Raw genomic sequence first — 22,404 nt, forward strand, 5'->3', positions numbered from 1 at the left:
GAACCCTGTTCCTGGCCTCCCTCTCTGTCCCTTTGCATCACTTGCTTAAGCCCAGGGTCAGGAGGTGTGGGGAAGATGCCCAACTGGCTTTCGCGGGGTGGGGTGGAGGGTGTGGTGAGTGCTCTGAAGGTGCCACTGAGCTCAGAATCAATGATAAGAGAGGAGGTCAGGGCCGGGTGCGGTGGCTCACACCTGAAATCCCAGCACTTTGGGAGGCTGAGGCGGGTGGATCACTGGAGGCCAGGAGGTTGAGACCAGCCTGGCCAACATGGCAAAACTCTGTCTTTACTAAAAATACAAAAATTAGCTGGACGCGGTGGTGCGCGCCTGTAATCTCAGCACTTTGGGAGGTGGAGGCGGAGTCAGGAGTTTGAGACTAGCCTGGGATACATGGTGAAACCCCATCTCTATTAAAAATACAAAAATTAGCTGGGTGCAGCAGGGGGTGCCTGTAATCCCAGCTACTCGGCAGGCTGAGGCAGGAGAATTGCTTGAACCTGGGAGGCGGAGGTTTCAGTGAGCCAAGATGGCGCCATTGCACTCCAGCCTGGACAAAAAGAGTGAAATTCCTTCTCAAAAAAGAAAAGCAAAAACAAAACAAAAACAGCAGGGGCTCAGAAACATGGTCACACCAAACTACACCAAGAGGAAGCCCAGTCCGATCCTTCTGGGCCGTTCCTATCCGGGATGGGAGAGCTGGGGGCAACTGTACACAGATTTTCTTAGCTTTGCCAGCAGGGAAGAAGAGTGAGGAAGTATGAGCCCCCGTCTTTGGTGTTGTCCAACCGAGTGGGCCACGGGCAGCTCACCTCCTCGGAAGTGTCCAGTCAGGGCCCGTGGTGCACATGCTGGTCCCTGAGCACCCAGACAGGCTGGGGAGAGGTCAGGAAGCACATGCTTGTGTACACTAGGTTATTTAGGGAAAGCCTGGGCCACTCTGTCCCCTTCCTGTGCTATTCTACTCTAGAGAAAAAGCAGAGATGCCTCTACTGCTTGTGTCCCTGAGGCAAGATGCTTTGGTCTTTGGAGTAGTGGTTCTCAAAGTCAGATCCCCGGGAGCTGAGGCGGCCTGGGGACTGGGGGAGGGTGCAGGTTGGAGTCCTGCGTCCTATGACCTGTGTTGAATTTTGCAGAGGGCCAGGTTTACTTAAGAAGGATCTTCAGGATGACTCTTCAGAAGCTGTGCCCTGTTTGGTTTTTGAGAGAGATTTTTGGTTTTGTTCTTGTTTGGCTTAGAGAAGTAGAGCGAAGGCAGTGGATGTAGATGATCTATGATGGCTACTTTTTTTTTTTCTAAAGACAGAGTTTCACTCGTTGCCCAGGCTGGAGTGCAGTGGCATGATCTCGGCTCGCTACAACCTCCGCCTCCCGGGTTCAAGTGATTCTCCTGCCTTAGCCTCCCGAGTAGCTGATATTACAGGTACACGCCACCACACCAAGCTCATTTTTTTGTGTTTTCAGTAGAGACAGGGTTTCACCATGTTGGCCAGGCTGGTCTCGAACTCCTGACTTCAGGTGATCCACCCACCTTGGCCTCCCAAAGTACTGGGATTACAGGCCTGAGCCACTGAACCTGGCCAATAGTGACTTTTGAATTTTTTTTAAGCAACCCTGGGACCTCTTTTTTAAAAAAAGCAAAGCAAAATATAAATGGACTCTTAACACATAAATCGAGAAATGGCAGACCACTCTGGCTGGAGCCAGGGGAGCATTTTGCCTCCAAGGACACCTGACTTTTTCTTTTCTTTTCTTTTCTTTTCTTTTTTTTTTGAGACAGGGTTTCACTCTGTCATCCAGGCTGGAGTGCAGTGGTACAATCACAGCTCCCTGCAGCCTCAACCTCTTGGGCTCAAGTGCTCCTCCGGACTCGGCCTCCAGAATAGCTGGGACCATAGGCAGGCCCCACCACACCTGGCTTATTTTTTTAATTTTTGGTTGAAACCAGGTCTCACTATGTTGCCCGGGTTGGTTTGGAACTCCTGGGCTCAGATGGTCCTCCTGCCTCGGCCTCCCACAGTTCTGGGATTACAGGTTTGAGCTGCGGCACCAGGCCAAGAACCCCAACTTTAAAGCTGCTTGCCCCAGTGCAGTTTGAGAATCACTGCATGAAAGGCGGAGGTGTTCAAGTGCTGTAGGGACACAAGGAGGGGAAAGCGTCATCTTTATGGTCCAGAGCTTCCTCTGAAGGGCAGCCACAGGCATCCCTCAGCTGCAGGGTGGCGCAGGGGCCGGCGAGGTGGGTGGGAGGGGAGGTGACAGGTGGTGGCAGCGGTGGTAGCTTACCTCTGGGTAAGACCACTCCGGGGAGTAGTCGGTCACCATGAACATCCGTCCACTCGGCTGCAGCATGCCCAGGGTGCCCTGGGCCGAGGCGGCCGAGACCACCTCGGCGACGTGCATGTAGGCCATGGTGCCGGCTCCACCCTCCGAGCTGCTCAGCTGCAGGCTGCCCTGCTGGGGGCTGCAGCAGGGGAGGCACATCTCTGCTTGGGTGAAGGGGGCCCGCGCCCCGTCTTCTGACTGTGAGAGTGCCGTGCTGTCCCCCGACACCAGCTGGTGCCCATAGATGGTGCTGCTGCCCCCCTCCACGGAGATGAAGTCATTGATCAGGTCAGAGAACTGGTTGCTGAAGGAGATGTCAAAGTGGTCCAGGCTGAGCTCCATGTTGGAGGCGTTGCCAAGGCTGGGCTGGGCCACGGGGTAGAGTCCCTGCACCACGTTGCCCGGGAGGATGGGGACGCCGCCGGCACTGCGGATCACCCCATTGGTCTCGGGCTGCAGGTAGTGCTCAGAGCTACAGGCCTGCAGCTCCCCAGACTTGAGCAGGACCTCGCTCCCTTCCGCCGCCTGCGAGGTCTCCATGGTGACCTCCCCTTCCGCGGTCATGGCCTGGAAGTTGGCCTGGAACTGCATGAGGTGGAGGGAGGAAGTGGACTCTATCCGCGTCTCGACATGACCACTGCAGGAGCTAGTTTGGGACGAGGCCTCCGTTTTCACCGTGGGCATCACGAAGGTGCCCCCAGAGTCACTCAGGCTGCTGTGGGCGTTCTGCTCGACGGGGAGGGGTTTGCTGGCGTCCTGCAGGAAGAAGCTCGGGGAGGGGGTCTGGTGGATGTGGGGGCTGTGGCCCGTCTGGCTGAAGCTGGATGTGTAGTCCTTGTTGGAGTCGATGGCACTGAAGTCCATCTGCTCCAGGGTGGTGCTGGGACTCAGGCCGCCGCCCGACGGCAGGAGGCTGGAGCCGGTGGTCAGGGTGAGGGAGCTGGCGGCCGCGGCTGCCGCGGAGGAGGAGTACGCTTCTTTGGCCATCTGCTGCTCGAAGGAGGTGTCCTCGGTCTTGATCTCCTTGGTGAGGACGGTGGTGAAGCTGAAGCCCCGCTCGCCGGGCGGCGAGTGCCGGATGTTGGAGCTGACCATCTCGGCTTTCAGGCCTCCACCCCCGTACGTCTGGCCCTGCTTTGGGTTATTAAGGAAACAGTCGGGGTCAAAGTTCATGGTGGTTTCTGGAATCTTCCGACCACCGTCGAGGGTGGTAGAGAGGACCAGCTCTTCGGACACGTTGGTGGGCAGCATGGACAGGCTCTCCGAGCTGCCCGTGGTGGGGAAGGCGAACTTGTGGCCGTCGGAGCTCACGGCCAGGACGAGGCCCTGAGAGGCGTCAGGCGAGAGGAGGTGGTGGTTGGGGCCAGCGGTGGGGGACATGGTGTACACAGCCTCGTTGGTGACCTCTGACATGAACACCGTGGCGCTCTGGGACAAGCTCCCCATCACAGAGGCCACTGCCATACTGGACACGCCTGTGACCGCCGGGCTGTCCACCATGTCCGGGTCGCTGTTGAGCCCGCTGCTGATGGACACGGGGGAGCTCTGGGTGGTGTCGGGGACCTCCACCTGGTTGGTAGAGGAGACCTCGGTGCTGCTCTGGTGCAGCAGCACGGGCTTGGCCACCTTGCCGTTCCTCTTCTCGCGGCTGGAGCCCTTGCTGTGGCTGTGCTCGTGTTTGCCCTCCGACACGTCATTGTGCTGCACCTCCGAGTGGCTCCCGTACCCCCCTGTCCGTGGCTCCACCTTCGGCGAGATGATACGGTGTTTGGCACTGTTACACTTGTGATGCACGCTGCTGCCAGCTCCTGCAGAGATCAGAACACAACACACACATGCACACCCAGGCACACACGTGCACACACACGTGCACACACACGTGCACACACAGAAAGAGAGTCAGAGCTAGGACCGTGGCGGACCTGCCCCACAGCAGCTGGGGCCTCTGGCAAAGTCCAGACCCGGTGCCCCAGGCAGGCCACAGACCCTCAGCCCTGGGACCTGTACCCCAAGCCCGGGGCCTGTCTCACGCCCCTTTGACTCTCCTCCAAAGATCAGAGGGGCTTTGACCTTGATGCTCTTTTCAAATAGGAAGCACATGGGAAGTCGGGAAGGAGAAGGTGGAGAGAATGTCAACGTCCAGGAAAGTCCCCTCCACCATCAGAGACAGACACCGCTCACCTGGAGGGGCCTTTGCTGGCAAGAGGGGGTCAGCCTGGGGAGGGTTGCTATGTTCGTATCCTACCCCACCGCCCCTCCCCAACTTCCCACAGCTGCTCAGCCCGTGACCTGATAAGGAGCCACCCCTGGGGCCTGGCAATCAGAGGTCAATGGGGAGGTGATGGAAATGCACTCTCGGGACCAGCTCTCAGGCCCCAGGACCAAAAAGGGTTCTGGACCCTGCTCCAGAGGCAGAAAGGTACGTAAGCCCAGGCCTATCCTCAGCTCTCCGGGGCACAAAAATCCTTCTAGGTCCTAAGTAGGGACAGAGCCCTTGCTCCTCATTTCGGACGTCCAAGCCTCAGCAGCTGAGCGTTTCTGAGGTTGGCAAAGCCTCCCTGGCAGCTCCTCCAGCCCTGGCAGCCAGCACGGCTTTTCTCTCCCACCCCTCGCATGTTTTCACCATTTTCATTTCATCTGATAAGGGTCACTTTGCTTTTGATGAAAGGGCAAATTCTCCCCGATCCTGTTACAGCCTCACCACCAAGACTCCTAAATGCATGAAGACTGTGCTGAGAAGTGACATGACCTCTAATGGGACTATCTAATTAAGTCAGCCCAGGGAGAGGAGAACGCACATTTCAAAGAGCAAATACCATTATCAGAAAAACAGACACATTAGGAAGGAGAGCGCGGGACGCTTTATGTTCTTGGAGACAGAGGTTAAAGAAAGAGGTTGAGCCTGTGTGGTGTCACTGACGCAGGGCAGGTCTCCCTGAAGGCCCCAGTGCCCTCTGGCAGAGGATGCCCGAGTGTGGGCCTGAACGGAGAGGTCCCGAGCCCCAGAGTTCCTCGCTCCCCCAACTCTGCTGCCCCCAGTTCTTGCCCCATGGAGGAAGCTGTCCCTCTGGACACTGCTCCCTCCTGCCCAGAGTGGACTGCCAGCCAGCTGCAGGGCAGGACGAGGCCGAAGGCCTGCCTTGTGTCTGTGCTGGATGCGGTGGTGTCACCCAGTCCCTGACTGTCCTGTCCCCCTCCTCCCTCACTAGATGTCATGGCTACTCCCACAGAGGACAGCCATGACGGCTGCCTGGTAGGGCCCCCGTCCCTGTGGCGCCCGCCTGCCCCGGGAGCCCCGGCTCACCCAGGCTGCCGGTGCAGAGGCAGTTGTGGGTCCGCGGCTGGGGCTTGGTCTGGTGACTGTCGAGGATCTGCTGCACCAGCTGTTCCACCGAGAAGCCGGAGCTGCTGTTCCCATTGCTGCAGGTCCACTTGATGCCATGGACTGTGGAGAGAGAGGCGGGGGGGCTGTCAGAGTCCGTGGGTGCAGAGGGGGCCTGGGTGGGGCCAAGGGGTAGGACCCAGGCCCTCCCTGAGGGCAGCCCTCTCTCTGCTGGGGAGCCGGCTCCTGGGGTGAATTGATGAGCAGGAGAGGAGGAGGGGAGGGAGGCCAGGCTGCCCCCATTGGACCCCCTGCTCCCATCGGGGGTTCTGAGCTCTTCCTTCCCCTCTTCGCTCCCCCTCACTATGGTGCAGCCCAGGGAGTGGACCACATAGAGCTCTGCTTCTGTTTCCCTGAAGTCAGAGTGCACGAGGCGGCTCTTCCTGGGGTGCTGGAATGGAAGAGGAAGGGAACAAGGACGGAAGGAGAGTGGACATGAGGCTGAGGGACTTCCCAGTCTGTGAGCCTCTTGTGGAGACTCAGGATAGAGGTGGTGGACCAACAAGCACCGAGCCGGGAGGACCAACGCCTCTCCCAGGAGTGTGTGCGGAGGTGGCCCCGCCCTGGAGGGCAAGACTCTGGCTTCCTGCCCTCACTGGACTTCTCTGCCCCAAAGGGATTGCAGATGCAGGAGAGGCCAGGGGAGATGGGGACGGGACTGAAGGACCCACATGGCCTGGACGACAGGGGCCTCAGTGCCCAGTGCTGACTGATGGTAGCCATCTGAACAGCCACCCCAGGATCTGGGCTCGACCTTCCTCCCGGCACTTTTGCAGTCCCTGGAGTTGGGGTTGGGGTTTCCCCACCTGCCCGGCAGGATGGGGGCTGGAAGTCTAAACTGACTTTTCCAGCGGAAAAGTTTTCTCAGCTGGAGCAGACCCGGCCACGGGGTGGCTAAGTCCTGAGTCTGGCACAGGGAGCAATCCAGCTCTCTCTAGTGGGGCCAGGCTGAGAGGCAGCGGATTCGCAGCTTTGGGGCTGGAGCTGGTGCTGGGGCTCCAGGCACAGAGGAGCAGGGCACAGGGTCGAGATAGGGAGAGGCCAGTGGCTTCATCGATACAAGAGCAACGTCCTTCCTCCTTTGGCTGAAGCTGCTCTCCCACCGGCTCCAGGGGTAGCCGCTAACCCTCGCGGCACCGGCCCCAGTTCTGTGAAGGGTTCTAGAATGCAGGGGGACAAGGAGAGCGTCGACATGGCAGGTAGGAGCTGGCTCGATTCAGACTTGGATTTGAGTCCAAGTTTTACTTATTTTTTTTTTGAAATAGGGTGTCACTCTGTTGCTCAGGCTGGAGTGCTGTGGTATAAACACAACTCACTGTAGACCTGACCTCATGGGTTCAAGTGATCCTCCCACCTCAGCCTCCTGAGGAGCTGGGACTATAGGCATGTGTCACTACACTTGGATATTTTTTTAAAAAATTATTTGTAGAGGCCAGCACAGTGGCTCACACCTGTAATCCCAGCACTTTGGGAGGCCAAAGTGGGTGGATCATCTGAGGTCAGGAGTTTGAGACCAGCCTGACCAACATGGTGAAACCCCGACTCTACTAAAAATACAAAATTAGCTGGGCATGGTGGCACATGCCTATAATCCCAGCTACTTGGGGGCTGAGGCAAAAGAACCACCCGGGAGGCGGAGGTTGCAGTGAACCGAGATCGCACCATTGCACTCCAGCCTGGGGAACAAGAATGAAACTCCGTCTCAAAACAAACAAAAAAATTATTTGTAGAGACAAGGGTCTCATTATGTTACGCAGGCTGGTTTGGAACTCCTGGCCTCCCAAAGGGCTGATATTACAGGTGTGAGCCATGGTACCTGGCCTGAGTCTAGGTTTTGATCTTGCTGTGTGGATTTGGGCAAGTCGCTTAGCCTCTCTGAGCCTCAGTTTCCTCACTTGTAAAGTGGGCATGTAGTAGTCCCTGTCTGGAGAACTGGCCAGGAGAAAACATGATCGACATGCCTGGCACTTGTGCATACCCCAAAAAAGGGAAGCTGTTGTCATAATATCACTAGTGATGATGGTGATGACAGTGATGACTGTGACACCCAGCAGGCAGTGCTGGCCCTGCCCTGGGGCCTGGACTTGTGGCAGGAAGCATCTGGCTGTGAAATCCACAGATGGCGCAGCCGCGGAACGCTGCGTGTAGATCTCTGAGGCGGCTGTTCATCTCATGCCTCTGTTCCTGGGTGTAGAGCTCCCTTTAATTATAACTCTGATGGTTTTTCTTTTCTTCTTATTCTTTTTTTTTTTTTTGAGACTGAGTCTCGCTCTGTTGTCCAGGCTGGAGTGCAGTGGTGTGATCTCGGCTCACTGCAACCTCCGCCTCCTGGGTTCAAGCGATTCTCTTGCCCCAGCCTCCTGAATAGCTGGGATTACAGGAGCCTGCCACCATGCCTGGCTAATTTTTGTATTTTTAGTAGAGATGGGGGTTTCACCATATTGGCCAGGCTGGTCTCGAACTCCTGACCTCATGATCCACCCGCCTTGGCCTCCCAAAGTGCTGGGACTACAGGTGTGAGCCACCGAGCCCAGCCTCTGATAGTTTTTCAAAGGAAATCACCCACGTGTGAGGCTTGGGATTTGGCAGGAATGCCTTCAGAGTTTGTCTTCTCTGTGTGTGCCGTCTGCTTTCCTTCTGTGTGTGTGCCGTCGCCTGACCTGGGTGTCTGCTCCCCTTTCCTTCCCCTCTGCTCCACTCTGAAGAGGCTCCTCTGAGGTCTGCAGTGTCCTGCCTCCTGCATCTTATTCTCAGGGGGTCTGGGATTCTGGTGGGTCACTGCGGGGGAGGGGTGGGGCTGAGTGTCACCTGCTTGCCAAGCCGCCATGTTCAGAACTTTATGTGATAGACGCAGGCAGGCGGGTGGCAGCACTGACAGCCCACCTTTCTTCAGGTGGACGGTGGAGGAATTCTCCAGCAGCCCCCTAAGCACCTTGTCCCTGACAGTTGGAGGGAAGGCCCGGGCCAGGGGCTTTAAAACCTCATCACAGCTATGGGACCCTTTTCTTAAATAAACCTCTACCTAGAAATTCAATACAGAAGACAGATTACTGCAGAAAGGACCTGGTGGAGGCAGGATGAGGGGTTACAGGCTCTCTGGCCTGTCCCTATGCCCAGGGCACTCCTTGGCTAAAGACATTTCCAGACTCATTTTACAGATGAGAAAACAGAGGCTCAGGAGGGGAGGTGACAGCCCAAGTCACACTCCAGAGGCCGCAGGGCAGGATTTGAGACTCCCCTCGGTACAGGCCGTGGCCTGTTCCAGCTGTGGGTCCCCTACTCTGGCTGTACCCAGGCCCCAGAGAGGAGATTCTGACGTCACTGGTCTGAGGTGGTGCCTGGTATTTTTTTAAAGCTCTGCAGAGGCTCCTTGCATGTCGTTAGGATGGGAGAACACACAGCTCTGTTGAAAGCTTAAACTCAGCAGGGAACTGCAAGTCCAAGAGCAGAAACCGCTGCCGAGCTCACCATGGGAGCTTCTCCCTGTGGGAACTCTGAGCAGGTGCCCCTTGCCGAGCCAGGCCACACGTTCTTTGGGAAGATCCCTGCTGAGTTTGAACTTGGCTCTCTGGGGAGATGAGCTGATTTCAGGGCAGCCCCACCTCTGGCTTCTGGCCTTCAGGCCATACCCCACTCAAGGGTCTTGGGTCTCGGTGTAGTGAGGCTTTCGAATCCCCTGGCTGGCAGAGTCTCCTGGCATTTGAGATCAGGGCCCCCTCTGCTCTGACAACCGCCAATCAGGCCACGTTTCCACTCTAGCCCCGATGGGGGTGTGGCAGCCGCATTCTCTCTGCCTCTTGCTCTCCTCCTTATGTTGTGAAGGTTATAAAATGAAGACCCAGTGAAGGCTGACAGATTGCAAGCAGAGAGTTTCTGGATGCTTAATGCAAATTACCTACTGTCTTGGCACATGCAATATGCAGATTGTCTCCCTCCTTGCCCTGGTGTTGCCGGGGTTTGGGGGTGGGGTGGGGGTGGGGGTAGGGGTGGGTGGAGAAAAGCCCCCTCCTCTGAGATGGTGAGTTGTTAGCACTGAATATCAAATATTATCAAGACGGCTTTTAACATGTCATGCTCTGCTTCCCGACATGGAATCAATCAGCGGGAAGGGAGGTTTCTATAGGGAAAAAGCGCTTTAGGAAAGGAAGGTTAATAGCCACGCATGCTGGCCTCCCCGTTGGCCCCTTCCCCCTTTTAAAGCAGCAAAAGGGAAACCACATTAAAAGCACACTTGATCACGTGACCTCCCGTGACATGTAAGGCAGGAGACACAGAAAGAGGAAGGGGAATTCCCAGAAAGGTAATGTCCTGGTGGCTCTGGGTCACGTCTGTCCCCTCCTGCTCACCGTACCTCACTGGGTGGTACCTGACTCCCTGTTCTCAGGCAGAATGGCCTGAGCTGAATCCCAGACAGAGGGACCCTCTCTGCAGCTCCCCATAGATGGGGCCTGGGTGGTGGTCCCTGGCCCGCTCAGGCGGTGGAGAGAGACCTGTATCCCCAGGAAGGCTGGGTCAGGGGAAGTACCAGAGAGAAGAAAGGGTTGGTATGGGGTGGGATAAGTCAGACCCAGCATGGGGCTCCACGAGACAGGGGCAGGCAGGATGGCCACACTGGCCACTGGGAAGCAGGATGCTGGCTCCTCGAAAGGTGTCCTCCTCCAGCTACCCCAGAAGCCCTGAGGCTGCCCCGTGAAACACAGGCCGGGGACTGCTTTCCTTCCGACAGGACTGCCTGCAGCGCAGCCTGTGTGAGGATCGGCCTGCAGAGCTGAGGCTGGGAGTGGCCGTTGCAGAAACCCCAGGCCCACTCCAATGCTGACCTAGCCCTCGTACAAGATGTTTACCCTAATTATGGCCCGTGGCAAGTCAGCAGCGCTTCCACTAATATGAATAATCAAAATGAAATCAATGACAACAGCATGTGGCCCATGCTTTGGAGAGCATCATCTGATGAACAATTTACCCAAGAGGCGGCCAACCGCTGGGAAGAGAGTAATTGAGATCTGGAAGAGCGGGCTGGGGGAAGGCGTAGGGGCCTCACCCCACACGGGGCAGGCTGCCAGCCGAGGGCCTCTTGGGTTGCAGCTGCTCCATCCCAGTCCCTTGGGAAGAGGCGGAGAGCTTCATCTACACAGTCTAAGCCTGAGCCACGGTAGGGCCCTTCTATTTTCCTCTGTCATGAACTGAACTGTGTCCCTGACCAAATCCATAGGTTGAAGCCCTAACCACCAATGTGACTGTATTTGGAAACAGACTTTTAAGGAGGTAATTACGGTTAAGTGAGGTCACATGGGTGGGACCCTATCCCAGCAGGACTGGTGTCCCTATAAACAGAGGAGGAGACACCAGGAGTGCCCATGCAGAGAGAAATGGTCATACGAGGACACAGTGAGAAGGTGGCTGTCTGCAACCCAGGAAGAGAGGCCCTACCAGAAACCAACCTCAATGCCCCTTGATCTTAGGCTCCCAGCTTGCAGGCTGTGAGACAATCCATTTCTGTTGTTTAAGCCCCCAGTCTGTGGCACTCTGTGAGGGCAGTGTCTTGGTCTGTTTTGTGCTGCTACAACAGAATACCGCAGACTGGGAAATTCATAAAGAACAGAAATGTATTGGCTTATAGTTTTGGAGGTTGGGAAGTCCAATACCAAGCTGCCGGTGACTGGTGAGGGCCTCCTTGCTATGTCATTGCATGGTGGAAGGGTGAAGAAAAGGAATCCATTCCCAGGAACCCTAAGTATAGCAGTTAAACATCTCCCATGGGGCCCCACGTCCAGACACAGTTGCACTGGGAATTCAATTTCAACATGAGTTTTGGAGGCCGCATAATACACTCCGCATGGGGGCTCAGGCCTCCCCCATCCTCAGGCTCTCTGGCTAGAGTCCACACCCACCCTGCTCTATGCACTGCACACTTTTGCATGTGTGTTTGTACAGGTGTGTGCATAGGTGTGCATGTATAGATCTGTGTACATATAGGTGCGTGTATAGGTGTGGGTGTATCGGTATGTGTGTATATAGATGTGTGTATAGGTGTGTGTGTATAGGTGTATATCAGTGTGCATAGGTGTGTGGGTGTGGATATAGGTGTGTATAGGTGTGCAGGTGTGTATAGGTGTGTTTGTGTGCATAGGTGTGTGTTTGTGTGTATAGGTGTGTTTGTGTGTATAGGGGTGTGTGTGTGTATGTGTGTGTACAGTTCAAGGGGTTCTGACATCAGGGGCTTTCCAGAATGCCTCTCTCCTCTACTACTCCGGAGGTTACTCACTGCAACCTCCGACCCCTGGGTTCAAGCAATTCTCATGCCTCAGCCTCCCGAGTAGCTGGGACTACAGGTGAGCGCCTTGGCTGCCCCTTCACCAGGGGCTGGTGACTGTGCAGGAAACTCAGGGTCCTGGGGCTGGGCCACATGCTGTCATCCTAAGCTGGATGCCCAGTTTCCTCTCCCTGACTTCGCAGGTGCTGGGCTGTCTCAGCGGGGCCAGGCCTTGCTGGCTGGGGCCTTAGTGGGCAGAAGCTCCCAAGTCCCTGGCTCCCCGCTTAGGATTTCCTCATTTCGGGGTCAGGTTAGTTGTCACTCATCTGGCCAAACCACCCAGACCAGGGCAGAAGAAACTCTTCCTTGAGCCTCCCACAGGAGGAACTTGGAGGCAGGGCCTGATGGGGACCCGCTCTTGGAAAATCACAGCAAGCAGGAGAGGAAGGAGGAAGGAAACCTGGGAGGTCGCTGCAAGGAGGACGTCTCAGCAACGTGGCGTCCAAGCCTGGGCGCTGGGGCTTCCTTGAGGCATGCGCTGGCCTTGTCATGGCAGCAGGCTTTGTGCCTGGCTTGGGGCGCATTTGGGGGGAATTTCGACAAAAACCAAAAGAACCTAAGAAGGGTTCATTCCAGACTGTCCAGGATGTGTGTGGGAGCAACGCTTGGCTCCATGACAGGGCCTCCTCACTTGGGGTGTGGTGGGGGTGGGGAGAGGACCCCTGAGGGACGGCAGGGGGTGGAGGGGCATCTTCATCTTGGCTGTCTTTCATTCCTGACGTGGCTGTCCCATGCGGTGGTGGGGCTTTCCCAAAGGGGAGGGAACACCTCCAAGTGCAATGCCCTGTGCTGGCCACACGGGAAGAAGGGGCCAGAATTTAGAAACAGCGGGAGACAGGGTGGCAGCACCATGCTGGCCTGGGGTCAGAGCCCCAAGTGGCCGCAGCTCTTTCCCTCACACACTGTGTGATCTTATAACAAGATCTTTGATTCCTCTGGCTCTTAGTTTCTTCATCTGGAAAGTGGGTGCCTCTTGCCGGTTCACCTAACTGTATGCCATTGGGCCCTATCCAGGTGGCCCCACCCCTGGATTCTGATGTGATGGCATCCACAGGAGATCTGCCCGGGCCAGGGTGGAAAGCTGCATGAGAGGGGAAGCCCTCTGCTCTGCAGTCCTGCCTGGAAGACTTTGGAAAGGAATTGGACGAGGAGACAGAGAGAACTCCAGATGTCTGCCTTAGCTCCTGGTGGCTCCCGGAATGGGTGAGAGCCAGCTACCTGCCCCCTTTGCTCTGTGGGGCAGTAACTCTTGGAAGGATGACAGGGCAAGGCCACCTGGAGCTTTGGCCACCATAGTTACTGCACAGGCAGCACCTGCTGGAATCGATGCTTGGCCTTCCTTCACATGGGAAGAGATTTCTGGGTGCTGTGATGAGCGAGTGGCAAGGACAAGGGGCAGTGTCCTTTTCTGGAGGGCTGTGGGGGGTCCCGTCCTCCTCCTCCAACTGGGTTTGTCCAGTCTACCCACCTAGGTACCCCGCCACCCAAGAAAGACCCAGAAAGAGGGTGGCCATTTAACTAGTCAAGCCAGGTCACCCTGGGAGCCGAGAAAGGGTGCTGTGGTCATTTGTCCAGGTGCTGGTATAACCTGGGATGCCCTCTGGCAACCCTGCGTGTGTGGCTGCTCTCCTTATGAACCACGTGTCTCAGGCGGATGGGAGAGGGACTGGCCACGTGTCTCTCCTGCAGTGAATGGGGCCCCTTTGGAGTCCTCGGTGTTGTTGACACTAGGAGGCTGTCTCCATGGCGACAAGGTCAATGGGAAATGGCAGCCGGGTTGGTTTAATTTTCACTGTATTCTTGTTGACAGGAATAAAGGCCCTGCTTCTGATTTCTTGGTTCAACTGGATGAAATTTTCATTAGATTTAACTTCTCATATCCAGACACCCACATACTATTCAATTTCCCGATCTCACCGCTCAACTCTCATTCGTCTATTGGTCCTGAGGACAAAATTTTCAGAAATCTCATTTCGAGGAGCGCAGAGGCTGAGGGGGGACGGGATGGAGCGTGCGCCCGCCGCGTGCACGTGAGGGGACCTCTCTGCCATGTCCCCAGTGAGCCTGTCATTTCTGGGGCTCGCTGTTGGGGCATGACAGTCCTCCATCTGCCAGGGGGCATGGGCTTCGTCCCAGCATCACACACTCTGTGGAAAAGGCAGGGCTGGAGGTTCCAGCAGACTGCCAGGGTGTTGAGAGCTTAACCTTGCCGTATTCTTTCTTCTTGCAGGTGGGATGGACCTTGTCAATGAGGGGTAGGGAGAGGCACCATTCCAGCCTGGCCAGTGACTCCGTCATCAGGAAATACAGAGCATGTGGGGTGGCATGTCCTTTACCCCTGCCCCTGGCCTCACAGGAAATCTCCAAGGTGCTCAGCGACATACGAAGTGGCATCTTAGAGCCATCCCGAGGCTCTCGGAATCTTCCGATGTGCTAAGTGGCATTGTTACCAGGCTGGGAATTCTTTGCGTCGTGGGAGAAGTGTGAATGCACTAGGAGTGCTGGCCGCCTGGCAACGTCAGAGCCTCATGGTGATCTGCAGATCTGGGTGCATATGGCCTCTGGAATTCCCTTCTCCCCACTCTGTCCAAACTGCAGCCCCCTCCCCCGGGCACTGCTCAGGGCAGAGAGAGCAGGGAATGTGGGACTGATGAGCTTTTCCCCTGCCCCGCCAGGCCACTCGGAAAGAGGGGTGGGGACCAAGTGGGATTCTGGATGCTTCCATCTTGCTTCTGGTAAGATTGCTCTAGGGCCCTGGACTCAGGTTCCTCCTCGTGTGCTGGGAGGCAGCACCGCAGGAAGCCAGGCTCCGTCCACAGAGCAGCTGCCTCTGAGCTCCCAACTACCTGGCCCGGAGCCTTCCTTTTTTAAAGAGAGGCTGAAAATCTGGAGATCTGAATGTTGGCAACGAATTCTAATTTTGACAGAACCACTCCCTGGCACCTAGCAGGGCTCAGCATCAGCTCTGTGTAGCAGTCAGGACCTGGGACGTGGGTGGGGCCCTGTATCCCCAACACCAGCACAGGGATGAACTCCATGAAAGGGGGACTCCTGTCACACAAGCGGCTGTGCGGCCTTGAAGCGGCCCCGGGCAGCAAGGTGCCGGGAGAGACAGGAAATCAAAAGCAGTATTTCTCTTCCAGTCCTACTCGGGGGCTGGATTGGCTCCACAAAACTAGCTGGAGTGAGACACCAACATTTGCAAAACAAACCTGGATCCTGGGAGCAAAGTAGGAAGCAAGCCCCACACTCAAGTCAGCCTCTCCGTGCCCACCCTCTGCTGTCCTCTGTGCCAAGTTGGAAGGGGGCTGCAGGCATTCCAGCAGGAGCCAGGAGGAGGGCTGGGACCCACCTGGAGATCCCAGGAACCTGCCCTGCCTGCTCCTCACGCCAGCAGCTCCTTCCCAGAGGGAAGGGTAAAAGGCAGAGGAAATGTTCTCCAGGAACCGCCAGCACTATCCCTGCCTCCCCCATGACTCCCAGGCCCTGCAGATGCAGGCAGGGAGCCAGGCCTCTGCTCTCAGGGACCGAGCTGCCATCCAGGCCCTCGGCCTGCCGTGGGGACACAGATGTGCTTCTTCTTATGCAACTCCACGATTTCTCACAAGTGCAAATCAACAAGTGTCTAGCAAGGCCCCACCATGTGCCGGCACCAACACCTCAGCTGCAAAAAAAGGAAACTTCTAGAGGCATATTTCTTAACCCAGAGTCTACAGAAAGTCCTCACGCAGTCCTGGAACATCCAGAAATGATACACCCAGTACTTAGTGCACGCCGGGGAGTGGCTTCCTCTGGGAGCGCGGCTAGACTAAGCTCCATGTGGCCTCCGATGCCTGCCCTCCTCCCACCCGGATGTGAGAACCAGCCAATGCCTGAGGAGGCCTGTGGCCCAAAGAGGTGCTGGTCCTGCTCTTGGCTGGCCTCTTGCCAGAGGCTGCTGTAGGCCAGGGTTTCTTAAAAAGTATGGTCTCCTGGGGACCCCAGGACAAGAACCTAGCTTCATAAAAAACTCAGGATCTGAAGCCCACTCCAGACCCAGCGAGTCAGAATGTCTGGGGAAGGGCCTGCCTTTCAGCCCCATCCAGGTGGTTCTGAGGGGAGCCATTGTCTCTGCTCAGGCTTTCTGGGGCCTTGGTGGATTCCAGGGTAAGATTCTCGGCTCCCTCTGAGCCCCAGAACTGGGTGGCCCGGGGGGCCCGAGCTCACTCGTGACATTCAGCCATTTGCTCCTATCCCAGAAGTCTCCGCTCAGAGGTAAGGACCCTGGAACATGCTTCTAAGTGAACACTGCTGGCCAGAGAGAGCTCTAGCAACATCCCCTCTCTCTCCCACGCGGGAGACCCCCCAACTCCTTCCTGTGCCCACACCTGTAGCTCCACAGGGGAAAAGTCTTTGCAGCTCTCTTTTCTTCTTCATCTTCTTTTTTTTTTTTTTGAGGTGGAGTCTCACTCTGTTGCCCAGGCTGGAGCACAATGGTTCGATCTTGGCTCACTGCAACCTCTGCCTTCCGGGTTTAAGTGATTCTCCTGCCTCAGCCTCCCAAGTAGTTGTGATTACAGGTACCTGCCACCATTCCCGGCTAATTTTTGTATTTTTAGTAGAGACGGGGTTTCACCATGTGGTCAGGCTGGTCTCAAACTCCTGACCTCAGGTGATCCACCTGCCTCAGCCTCCCAAAGTGCTGGGATTACAGGTATCAGCCACCGTGCCCGGCCCTTTTCTCTGTCACCCAGGCTGGAGTGCAGTGGCACCATCTCAGCTCACTGCAGCCCTGAACTCCCCAGGTTCAAGTGATCTTCCCACCTCAGCCTCCCAAGTAGCTGGTGTGCACCACCACATCTGGCTAATTTTTCTATTTTTTGTAGGGCCAGGGTCTTGCCGTGTTGCCCAGGCTGATCTTGAACTCCTAGGCTCAAGTAACCTTCCTGCCTCAGCCACCCAGAGTGCTGGGATTACATGGGTGAGCCACCATGTCCGGTTATCTTTGAGACTTTCAGGCTGGCTGCTGTCCTTCCTCGATGGACTCTGGCTGAGCCTTAGGGATACCTGCTCCTAGTCAGGGTCAGAGCTCCCAGCCCACCGTCCCCAGCCAGCCAGGTGATGCTGGATCAGGATCGACTGAGCTGGAGAGGAAAAAAGGTGGGCACAGGCACCTCTCCCTAGGGTCTCCTGCTGCTAGTTCCAGCCCCAGTCCAAGCCCCACCACTCCAGAATTACAGAGCAGGTCCCCAACAGCTTCCCAGCACATCTCAGACACCAGGTCCAGAGGCAGGAGTGGGACAGGCCCCCGCCTGCAAGCTCCCGGTGGCCTGGGCCAGGGAGTCAGGCTTCCCGGGGCGCCCGTCTCCGAGCGGGTCCGCTGCCGGTGGCCACCAGGTGGCGCTGGTCGACCAGGAACGGTTCCGCGAGCCCCGGGAAGGAAGCCTTTGTTGATTTTCCTTCTTGATATTCTATAATCACCAGGATTACAATCTAAGCAAAAAACAAAACAAATAAACACAGCCCCCCCTTCTGGATCTTTGCTCTTTGTCTGAAAAATTATGAGAAAACAAAAGGCGCATTGAACATACAACCCCAGGCTTGGGTACCGGCAACAGCGAGGGCCTTCCGCACAGACGGAGGGAGGCTGGGGGCGGTCTGGGGATCCCGGGCTCTGCGACCTCTCCCAGTGTGAGCTGGGTCCCTGGAGAGCAGGTGCCGGCTCAGCAGTCGCTCTGAGCGGATTTCTCTGCCGCTGCAGCCACTGCTCAGCAATGAGGGGCTCCCGTTTGCAGCCAGCTAGCCCAGGCCCGGTCCTGGAAACGGTGTGGTGTCTCGGCAGCACCACCTTACAGGTGCTGAAGGCTGGCAGGGCTGACACCCTGGCCCCTGAGAAACCAACAGGCTGCAGGTGAGGACCAGCGTGTTAAGGGAGATGGACGGTGGGGGCCGTGACAGCAAAAGCAAGCCCACACTCGCCAGGGCATCCACCCAACTCAACAGGGCCTCCACTCACACTCACTAGGGCCTCCATCCAACTCACTGTGGCCTCCACCCTCACAGTCACCATGGCCTCGATGCAACTCACCATGACTTTCACCTTCACAGTCACCATAGCCTCCACCCTCAGTCACCAGGGCCTCTATCTACCTCAACAGGGCCTCTGCTCACACTCACCAGGGCCTCCTCCCAACTCACCAGGGCCTCCACCCAACTCACCATAGCCTCCACCTTCACAGTTACCATGGCCTCTACCCACACGCCAGGGCCTTCACCCTCACAGTCACCATGGCCTCCACCCACAGTCACCAGGGCCTCCATCCACCTCAACAGGGGCTCCATTCACACTCACCAGGGCCTCCACCCAACTCACCAGGGCTTCTACTCAACAGGGCCTCCACTAACACTCACCAGGGCCTCCATCCAACTCACCGTGGCCTCCACCCAACTCAACAGGGCCTCCACCCAAGGGGCCTCCACTCAACCCAACAGGGCCTCCACTAACACCATGGCCTCCACCCACTCATCAGGGCCTTCACACTCACAGTCACCATGGCCTCCACCCTCAGTCACCAGGGCCTCCATCCACCTCAACAGGGCCTCCACTCACACTTACCAGGGCCTCCATCCAACTCACCGTGGCCTCCACCCCACTCACCAGGGCCTCCACCCAACTCACCAGGGCCTCCACTCAACTCAACAGGGCCTCCACTAACACCATGGCCTCCACCCACTCATCAGGGCCTTCACACTTACAGTCACCATGGCCTCCACCCTCAGTCACCAGGGCCTCCATCCACCTCAACAGGGCCTCCACTCACACTCACCAGGGCTTCCACCCAACTCAACAGGGCCTCCACTCACACTTAGTATGACCTCCATCCAACTCATCGTGGCCTCCACCCAACTCAACAGGGCCTCCACTCAACTCACCACGGCCTCCACCCAACTCACCATAGCCTCCACTCTCACAGTAACCACGGCCTCCACCCAACTCACCATAGCCTTCACTCTCACAGTAACCATGGCCTCCACCCAATTCACCAGGGCCCCCACCAAACTCACCAGGGCCTTCGCCTACACTCACTATGGCCTCCACCCCACACTCAGGATGGCCTCCACCTCCACTTTCAACATGGCCTTTGTGGCCTCACATTTACTATGGCCTCCACCTCCTACCATGGAGGTGAGGTTGCTTTTGGAGGAAGTGTGGGGGTGGAGGCGCTGAATCCCCACGCACTTGTGCCTGTGGATACATCATGTGCCTGTGCAGAAGCATGGAGGTGCATGGAGCACTTGTGTGGTGTGCGTGCAGGGTGGGTGCAGGCCCTGGGACTCTGCTGACTCCACAGCCAGCCCTCCTGCTGCCCGCTCAGTGATGCAGAGGACACCTGCCCCAGAGGCCTGAGCACTCTGGCCTGACGCCAGCGGAGCTCTGGGGTGGGCGAGCAGGATGGAGCTAAACCCGGAGGCGGCTGCGGGAGCTGCCTGCTGATCTCCAGGCCTTCGAAGCCTGCAGGAAGGCCCAGGCCTTGCTCATGGCTGCAGGGCCATCTGGCCAGCCAGGGCACTCCAAGAGGAGCCTCCAGGCGGTAGAGCTGAGACAAGATCACCACACGGGAAGGGCTGTGAACATAGCTTAAAAGTCATGCCCTCACCACTCACTCCGGATGGAACAACCTCACCAACAGCTTGCTGGGAAATGCCTGGTGTGCCATCCCCTCCTGGGCTGCCAGGAAATGGGCAGGGAAGAAAGCCACGGGTGCCCAGAGGGAGTGGATCTTCTCCAAGAAAACGGTTCCATCTGGCTTTCTGTAGGTTCCAGTGGAGCCGAGGGTGCAAGGTTTGGGGCATGGCAGTTTAGAACCACGGTGGCTCTGAGCAGCCCACGATCACTGAGCAAGTTTCCTGCCAGCTTGGCAGGACAGAAGCACAGAGCCCTGCCTGGCAGAGCAGTCGACTCCACTCAAAGTCATCTCTCAGTGGCAGATCTGGGAGGAGAGGACTCCCCCTCCAGCTCCTCACTCACACGGTGGGGGTTTACTGGGTGCAAATCTGGTGCTCTCTCAGACCAGCTGCATTGGAACAGACCCCGGAATTTCCAGGATGAGACATACTAAGCTTTAGATCACTTGTGTACTATAAACTCCAGGCCTCAGACGGCGCCCCAGACAGTCATTGCCAGGCCTTGGACTGAAATGAGGAATTCTGTGCACTATGAGTCAGAAAGCTGAAGCCCATAGGGGCACCCCTGGCTGAGCGCAGCTCTACTCAGCTCTGAATGACTCACATGCAGAATCTCTTTCCCCAGAGTATGTTAGGATGGAACTACATAGCCAAAAACTACACTTCCCAGACTCTCTTGCAACTAGGAGTAACCATATGACAAAATTCTGTCCAACGACGCAAGAGTGGAAATGATGTATGCAACTTGTGGGCCCTGTCCTTAAAGGGAAGGAACTCACCCTCCACCTTATTTTCTCCTCTTCCCACTGGTTGGAATGCAGTTGCAATGGCAGGAGCTGGAGTAGTCATTTTGGACCATGTAAAAGAGGGCGAAGCCCTAGGAATGGGGAGCAGCCACCTGGAGGGAGCCTGGGTGGCGGATCCCTGACCCTGGGGCTGCCACATCAACCCTGAACTGTGACATGAAAGCCAAAGGAGCTTCCCTCTCACTGAAGCCACTGTGATTTTGGCCTTCCTCATAGCGGCAGGGCCCATATTCTCATGATTACAGAAGCGATTCCAAAAGACAGGAAAGAGCTCTGGGAACGTCCTGGGAATTCCTATCAGCCATCTTCATTTATTTCTCTGTGTGGTTTTTTCACCTGGAGGAAGCAGGCCTCAGATTGCAGGTGAAAGGGAAGCCCCCTTCTGACCAAAGGGCACAGCTGCAAGGACCAGGATGAGATTCTCTGAATCACCTGGTGAGATTCCCAGGGCACAAGGTCATGGAGCCCCCATCTCACAGCAGGTGAGGCAAAGGCTGCAGACCCATCTCCCTTCACCCCTGAGAAGCACAACATTTTGATTAAACCGCTGACAGCTCCGCTGGTGGGCAGAGAAATTTGGAAACATCAGGAAATCAAACTGTGAAGTCTTTGAAGGCACGTGATTTATGTGGAAATGGGATGAAGATAATGTGCTTGGCTCCAGTGTTGGGTGACCCGCCCGATTCTGGAATCAAATCTGAGGACTTCTTGGCTCTCAGCACACCTCTGCTCTCCCCGGACACGCTTAGCTGGAGCCCTATGTGTGTTCCAAGCTTGATCGGCACCTGCGCCTCCTCCTGCAGCCGCATTTCCAGGGCCGTGTTTCTCAGACTGTCTCTGTCAGAGCACATGCACTCGCTCAACGAGTAATTGTGTGCGGCTCTGCTTCACCCCGCCCCTGAGACACCAGAGAGCCGAGTGTGATTAGATTTATGGGGAGTTTGTTGTAGTTTTACATAATTTTCTGATGCAGTGCAGATTTTTGAGCAGCATTCACAGTTCCCTCCGGTTCAGCGTCAGAGGCTGGCTCCGGCCTGGTTTCCACCCCCTGGAGTTCATAAAGCCTAATTCCTCCCACCCAGCCTGGAGGTGGCATTCCTGTCTGATGGATGGGCAGCTCCAGGGAAGATGGGGAGCGTGTGGCTAAAGGTGTGTGTGGAGAAGAATTTGGGAGGGCCCAGGCCAGCAGCCTCTGACTGTAGGAGCCACCTTGAAAGGCATCTTTTCCCTTGGGAGCACCCCGTTGGCTAATCTCTGGCTCACACAATCTCTCAGAACTTTTACTGCGCCCAGTGGGGTTGGGGTTCCTCTCCGGCCATGTGGATGGGGGCCTTTGTCCAGCAAAGGGGCCCTAATTTTCCAGTGGAATCTGACAAGAGGAACTCCTTCTAGTGACCTAAGAAGAAGCAGACAGAAGGCTCAGAAAGGCCAGGAAGGCAACTCCTCCTCCTGACTGAAGACTTGTTTTGAGCGGGAACTCACCTCTAAAGGTGAACACTGAGGGATGGGAGGAGCTCCAGAAGCACCTGGACCCTGGTCACCCTTTCAAGGCAAGAGTCCTTAGGACTCTTATTTTGAAAGCATTGACTAAGCTCCAGGAAAGAGGTTCCAGACCACTTCCTCCAGGCCCTGAGTGCAGGGACAAAGTTGAGCTCCCTGGAGTGACTCTACCTCCCAGGAAATGGGACAGGCTGGCAGCTTCAGCCCCTTGGACAGGGTGCGCAGGGGTGGAGGAGCTGAGCCGGGCCTCCTGAGCTGGCTGGAAGTGCTGGTCTTAGGGCACAGGCTGCTAGATTCTTGCTACCCCTTTACAGAAGGGGTACTGGGGTGCAGAGAGGGTGGGGCATTGGCCCAGGGCCGCATAGCGGGGCAGCCATGAAGCCAGGACGAGCACCCGCCTCCTGACTCACCAGCCC

General features: G+C 56.7%; 1 protein-coding gene across 18 annotated transcripts in view; it reads right to left on the reverse strand.

The window, feature by feature from the left end:
• Positions 1-22,404, reverse strand: part of LOC105479380 (calmodulin binding transcription activator 1) — a 975,024-nt gene that overhangs the window by 104,235 nt on the left and 848,385 nt on the right. For 17 of the 18 annotated variants that reach the window (XM_071067081.1, XM_011737369.2, XM_024792358.2 and 14 more), the window contains 2 exons: positions 5,627-5,767; positions 2,284-4,130 (listed from right to left, as the gene is read on the reverse strand). In XM_071067081.1, coding sequence (XP_070923182.1) covers positions 2,284-4,130; positions 5,627-5,767 — 1,988 coding nt within the window. Of the gene's footprint in view, positions 1-2,283; positions 4,131-5,626; positions 5,768-22,404 lie in introns of those variants that run through there. The other variant, XR_011606163.1, reaches the window with a different exon arrangement.

Source organism: Macaca nemestrina, chromosome 1 (genome assembly GCF_043159975.1).
Source record: "Macaca nemestrina isolate mMacNem1 chromosome 1, mMacNem.hap1, whole genome shotgun sequence".
Classification (NCBI taxonomy): domain Eukaryota; kingdom Metazoa; phylum Chordata; class Mammalia; order Primates; family Cercopithecidae; genus Macaca; species Macaca nemestrina.